This window comes from Diabrotica undecimpunctata, chromosome 3, assembly GCF_040954645.1.
Source record: "Diabrotica undecimpunctata isolate CICGRU chromosome 3, icDiaUnde3, whole genome shotgun sequence".
NCBI classification, from domain to species: domain Eukaryota; kingdom Metazoa; phylum Arthropoda; class Insecta; order Coleoptera; family Chrysomelidae; genus Diabrotica; species Diabrotica undecimpunctata.
In genome coordinates, this window is record NC_092805.1 from 7,705,211 (window position 1) to 7,712,093 (window position 6,883).

At 31.1% G+C, this 6,883-nt stretch overlaps 1 protein-coding gene across 1 annotated transcript; it reads left to right on the forward strand.

The window, feature by feature from the left end:
• The first annotated feature begins 213 nt into the window (after positions 1-213).
• Positions 214-5,619, forward strand: LOC140436412 (uncharacterized). The gene is made up of 5 exons (XM_072525226.1): positions 214-432; positions 1,028-1,311; positions 2,457-3,254; positions 3,417-3,702; positions 4,458-5,619. The coding sequence occupies exons 1-5, from the start codon at positions 327-329 to the stop codon at positions 5,504-5,506; spliced, it is 2,523 nt and encodes an 840-aa protein (XP_072381327.1). The 5' UTR covers positions 214-326; the 3' UTR covers positions 5,507-5,619.
• Positions 5,620-6,883: the final 1,264 nt, after the last annotated feature.

The window sequence follows — 6,883 nt, forward strand, 5'->3', positions numbered from 1 at the left end:
ACTAGAAAATGCTTTTTTGAAATGTATCTCTAAATAACATTAAAACGTTGATAATAACTAAAAATTTAAAATTAAACTTTATAGCACAAAGCACATGCATATTATTATCCAAGAATCGTAATTCAAAAATAATAATTCCAAGAGTTAGGATTTTAAAAAGGTATAGCTGGATAAATTGCACATTGGTACTAACCCAAAAAAGAAGCTGAGGTTAAATTGATCTGACAGCAAACATAACCTCAAAATCACATAAACTTTACCACATGGAATTTTTTAAATTATTACTTAGAATAGATCGTAAGTTCATTTAATTTATAAAAAGAAATATGGGTAGAAAAGCAAGGTTTAATAAAGAAGGGGAAGTCGTCAAGAAAGGACCAGGAAGAAAAGCTAAAAAACAAAAGGACCCATCATTTTTAATTCCTATTCCAGGTAACATTTTTTTTCATCTTCAAAATTGGTTCGAATATGAATTTATCATATTCTTATAACTGTGTTGAAGGTATTTTCTTGTGATATTCTACCATCATGACTAATACATATAGTGGGAATTATTCACTATTGTAAAATAGTTTAGTTTATTTAACATTTCGGCATCCAGATTGAAAGTCGTTTTCAATCAAATGAAAACGAACACGACATGGAGGTCGAAATTGTGGAATAAAGTAGGTTTAATTTCACTATGGTGGTTAATTTCCATATATTAATTTTAAAACCATCCTTACACTATGCATTATACATAAATCTTTTAAGTTTGTTATATAGATAATTTACACAAAGTAACACATTTTAATTCTAAGAGACAATATTACTAAAAATAGTTATATTAGAAACAGTGATATGTAAAAATTAATATTTTAAAGGAAGTAAACTAATGATGAAAAATCAATATGTCACAAGACAAATAACTTAACTCCAGTGAAGTTTTATGTTTCTGTATAGAAATAGATATATTTATTTTTCTGTGTGTAGAAGATAAAAGTGTAAAGGTTACATTACTAACAAGTATTACAAAATGTTATTGTAGGTAAAGAAACAAGTCCAGATAAGAAACTAAGTCGTCATCAAAAGTTGAGAGCAAAGAAACGCCAGCAAAAAGTTCAGGAAAGACAGCAGAAACAAAAATTAAAGCAACAATCTGTAAAATTAACAAATGGAAACAATGCTGTGGATGAATCATCTGAAGAATCTGATGATGATGAGTTTCCTCTGAGACCCAGTACTTCTGGATTTTCAGATGAAAATAAACTATGGTTAAAACCCAAGAAAAGAAAACACGAAGAGTCTGATGTGGAAGAAGAAGAGGAAAGTGTAAGTATAATGTTGCTAACAGTAACCTTTACTTTAAAGTGTTGTATTTGACACCACATTTCTGGTTGATATGCAAACTTAGTGTCTGATTGTTCTTCTTTAATATGAACTGTTTTTTAATAAACTCATTTTTTGATCACTTGACAACTTGTTTGTTATGCTTGTCTTTTTATTATAATATGTTCTTATGTGACAAATTATTAAGCTTGTCATTTTATTATAATTTGTTTAGTGAGTTTCAAAAAACATCACAAACTTCAAAAATGTAATTGTTCATTTAGAAAGCATTTTATGCAATACAGAAATTACATAAACAATACATCATTCTATCACTTTCAGATGTTTAAGTTTTTTTGTAAACAACATTTAACACCCGCTAGTGATGATAGTAACATTATTATAACAACAGCTTAAATTACTTCAGATAGGCCTAGGTCTTAAGAAAAGTTGTATGACTTAAATGTTTCGTAAGTTATCTTGGGAAAGGAAAATGATATTTTATCAATTTGTTGATCATTTGTTCTTTTATACTCTCTAATAATTATCTAAAACAGCACTCTCTAGCCTGCACATTAACCATTACACTTCTTCAAAATGTAATGTTGGAAAAGAATTGTTTTTAACAAGACTGAGTTAGCAAAGTTAAATTAAGTAGAACCAGAGTTATAGGCATTTATTCATAACAAGTTTTCCACTCTCACCAACTTCTTATTTGAAAAGTTAGACAAAAACTTGTGAAATCAAATACACACTGAATTGAATTTTGTAAAGAATTAGATGGTTATATTTCTTAAGACTATTGTTGTCATAAAAATTGTTTCGCAACCCTCTATTATCATCTATTCTGACTTTCATCTTGTTATTTTGATATGATTTCAATAGTTTTTATGAAATCCACGAAAATTTCCAATTGGACAAAAAATTAATTACATATTTAAATCTTATCTGTCAAATGTCACTAACTAACAATTGAATACTGAAGTATAACGAATATTTTGATAGTAAGCTTAGGAATTATATGACATATCTTAACTCTAACACTGATTTGAAAGTTAGACACTGTGATAAGATTTAACAGTGTTCTTATGTCTTATTTGTCTATAGTTTACCTGTATGTTATTTCATTTTTAATAACTGTTTTCTAGGATGATGCTTCAGAGAATGGTGAGGAAGAATCTAATGAAGAACAAACTGAAGAATCTGAAGTTGAAGGTGAAGATGAATCAGAAGCTGAAGACGAAGATCAATCGGAAGAAGAAGATGAGGATGCTTCAGAGAATGAAGACGAGGATAGCCTTAAGGTTCAGAAATTAAGTGAATTTGTTGACGATGACTCTGATGAAAATGATGAATTTTCTGATGAAACAGATGATGATGATGATAACGACGATGATATGCTGCCTATTGAAAAGCAGAGCAAAAAATTAAGAAAGAAACAGGAGAGGGAAGATAAATTAGCAGAGGAAGAATTACAGATGAACATAGCAGATCAAGAAAAATTCATTTTTCCTTCAATAGAATCTGAAAAAGAAGTTAAAAGCTTACAAGATGTCCAACAACGCATTAGGGAAGTAATAACAGTACTATCTGATTTTAAAACTCTTCGAGATGGCAAACATTCTCGTGCAGAATATCTAGACATCCTTAAGGATGATTTATGTGTATACTACAGTTATAATGACTTCCTAATGGAAAAATTAATGCAGATATTTCCCTTATCGGAACTTTTGGAGTTTCTAGAAGCTAGCGAAGTACAGAGACCTCTAACTATAAGAACCAACAGTCTGAAAACGCGACGCCGAGATTTAGCTCAAGCATTGATCAATAGAGGGGTAAATTTGGATCCTGTTGGGAAATGGAGCAAAGTTGGTATTGTGGTGTACTCCTCTCAAGTTCCTATGGGTGCTACACCGGAATATTTAGCTGGGCATTATATTATTCAGGTATGTGTTTTGATGTTGTATGTGAATCAATAAATATATTTTTTGGTGTGTAGATGCCAAAAGAAATAAAAAGTTTATTTTATAATTATCTTGACTAGCATTAGCTAAAGTCCCTAGTTGCGTTAATTAAATTTTAATATTTAAATGTTTAAATATGTTTAGGGTGCTTCCAGTATGTTACCTGTTATGGCCTTGGCTCCTCAAGAAAACGAACGGATCCTGGACATGTCTGCTGCACCTGGTGGTAAAGCATCTCATATTTCGGCTGTTATGAAAAATACTGGTATCCTGTTCGCTAACGACTTGAATAAAGATAGGATTAAAGCAGTAGTTGGTAATTTTCACAGAATGGGAGTAGTAAATTCAGTCATTACTTGTATGGACGGAAGAAAATATCCTAGTTATATGAAAGGGTTTGATAGGGTCCTTTTAGATGCACCTTGTACAGGTAAGAGGTTGTTTTTGTTTGTATTTGAGATTTTGGTTTATGTCCCTTGTAAATCCTCAAATTATTCTACCCATACTTTGGCTTTCAAGCGCTAGATGGCGCTGCAGATTTACTTACGGAAGAGCTTCTATTGTTGAGCATGTTTTTAAAATTTTCATTTACTATGAAATGTGTCAATCATCTGAATGTTGTGTCAAAATTTGTGTTCTGTAGCTATGATGTCAATTATTCAGTTAACCTTTCTAAACTGCTACGTTTTCATTTTCTTGTTTTCATTATTTATTACATTTCATTATTATTTTTCACAAATCGTTCTTTTCAGAACTTGTTTTAAGATTTTTTTACTCCATGCTTCAACATGTATTTTGTTCAGTCTAATGAAAAGAGACGTATATGTAGGAGATCCAGTTGAAAAGAAAAACAAATGATTGTCAATGTTTTTAACTATTTTACAAGATCGATGAATGTAAGTGCTGTTGTGGCAAAAGCAAGCAGAGCATTATGTTACACAGAACGTATCAAGTCAATTCGAGAAAATAGTCATATAAAAACTTATAATGTCTGCATACAATCGTTAATTAGACATAAAATACACGATTATTTTATGCAAAATGTTCCACCTGCACTAAATTTGATCCTCTTTACAATCAATAATGACGAAACTCTTAACAGGTCGCGTTTACTCTCAAAATTAAGTTACCCCATTTCACCCCATGTTAATTTTGTGGAGTTAAACACATTTTACCATGTTTCAGGTACTGGCGTGGTCGCAAAAGATCAAAGCGTAAAAACCAGCAAGGATGAGGTAGACATTCAAAGGTGCTATAACCTTCAACGACAATTACTTTTAGCAGCCATAGATTGTGTCAGTGCGAAATCGTCCACAGGTGGTTATATAGTCTACTCAACGTGTTCCATCCTCCCGGAAGAAAATGAATGGGTGGTCGACTTCGCTTTGAAGAAACGTAACGTTAAGCTTGTTGAAACTGGCTTAGATTTCGGTACAGACGGTTTTGTTAATTACAGACAACATCGTTTCCATCCTACCCTTAAACTTACCAAACGGTTTTATCCGCATACTCATAACATGGACGGGTTCTTCGTAGCTAAGCTGAAGAAGTTCTCTGATGTGATTCCGAAGTCTGATACAACAGAAGAAGGAGAAGATGAAATGAGTATTGTAGAGACTGAAGAAGAGAAGGAGGAAGAAAAGATTGAAGAGCAACAACCGCCTAGAAAGAAAACTAAAATTGACAAAAATTTACAGAAGACTAAAAATAAAGATAAGAAAAAGAAACAAGCTGATAGTAAAGAAGGTAAGAAGGAAATCAAAAAAGTAAAAGTTAAAGACAGGGAACAAGTAGAAGAAATAAGGACAAACAAAAATATAACGACTGCGAACTCACAAAGTAATAAAAAGAATAAAGATAAACTTAAGAATAAAAACAAGCAGCAGTCAGAAAGCTCTAACGGGAAAGTTTCTAAAAAGCAAAGTTCAGAGAAAAAGAAACTTAAGCAGAAAACTGAAAACCAGTCGAACTCCAATTCCGCAGCAAACAAAAATATTCAGTCGAATATTGCACATAAAAAGAAAAAGAAAAAAAATTCAGAAAGTTCGGAAGATAACAAACAAGTACAAAAGTCCAAGAAAATAGACTGGATGGACGTTCCCGTGGAAGCAGCAAGTCAACTTCAAAAGAAAATGAAGAAGAATAAACAGAAGAAGCAAATCGGCGAGTTAAAGAAGTCCAAAAAACAAAGAAATAGCGGAAATTTTAATAAAAAGAAAATGAAAAAGAGATAGATATTGTGACGTGATTTTATTTTTTAAATTTTATATTTTTGTGTTACTTTAAGCATTAATAAATAAAGATTACTATCATTGATGTTATATTTCTAATAAAAACTTAAAAATTGTGTTATTTATTTCTACTTTTGAGCGCAATTTGTATGTTACACAGCAAAAGCTTTGAATTGTTTATGATTGCCTAGATTTGTTTAAAAACAAAATGCCATTTCAAATTAATTGACAGAAGAGATATACTCGGTTCAATGATCCCAGTCCGAACTATCTACACTTGAGTACAAGACAATCGACTCAAAAGCGAGATTTGAGATTACACCTCTTCTTTCAATGTAAGAAGTATTTAATGTGCAAACAATAACTTTATTATTAACCTTATTAAAACATATTGCATTATTTGGAGGATGCATAATAACAATATGCAATACGAACACAGTTTCCTTCGGGACCCGTAGCTGCCTTCAGTCTCCTCCTGACTGTCTAAGCTCTGGTAACCACACCTCGGACCTCTTTAAGCTCCTTTGAGATTAGCACCAGTCGATTTCGATACAAGAAATCGATCATCTCTGTTTACGGTCTCCTCCTTGTAAGCTGATATGATGACCAATATAACATATAACAATATCTTTATTTTTAGAAAATAATATACATTCCGTGAACATAAAATTATTTAAAAAAAACAGTGTCACAAACGAAAATATTATTTACTTATTCCTAACCGTTACATATACAAATAGTTATCCACAGAATATGGCTCAAGAGCTACCAGTAATTTAAATATTTGATGTTTATACAAACTTAATCTTTCCTCCCTTTTAATAGGTTCAGGCAGTTTATTAAACAATTTGTTGCAGCAACAAAGAGCGTTTTTTCTGTTATACTTAACCTGTGTATTGGAATTTTATAATTATATAACCTGGTATTTACTATACTATTGGGCTCAAAGTTCCTAAAGAGTATTTTATTCTTATATAGAAACAGTAAGCATTCTTGAATAAATACAGCGTAAACTGTTAAAATATTATTACTCCTAAAATGCCCTCTACATGATTCCCTACTTTTTAAGTCAAACATAACTCTGATTATTTTTTTCTGAACCAGAAATACATTATTTATGTCCCTACTGTGGCCAAAATTTATTAGACCATATCTAAATTTTGCTTCAAAATTAGCATGATACACTGTTTTTAATGAGTTACTATTCATGTATTTTTTTAGAACTCTAAAGCTGTAAATCACTTTCCTCAAAGACATACATAACTGGTCAACATGTTTATCCCAACATAAAAAACTGTCAATATATAATCCTAAAAATTTGGTACTGCTGCTAATATTTAAAGTGTCATTATTTACAATAATACTGTTTGGCATATCTGA

Excerpts from the sequence above, each read along its gene's own strand:
- LOC140436412 (XM_072525226.1), top strand. The coding sequence starts at position 327 with ATGGGTAGAAAAGCAAGGTTTAATAAAGAAGGGGAAGTCGTCAAGAAA. Across the intron at positions 433-1,027 it reads ATTTTTAATTCCTATTCCAG|GTAAAGAAACAAGTCCAGAT; the intron begins GTAACATTTTTT and ends ATGTTATTGTAG. Across the intron at positions 3,703-4,457 it reads TTTAGATGCACCTTGTACAG|GTACTGGCGTGGTCGCAAAA; the intron begins GTAAGAGGTTGT and ends ACCATGTTTCAG.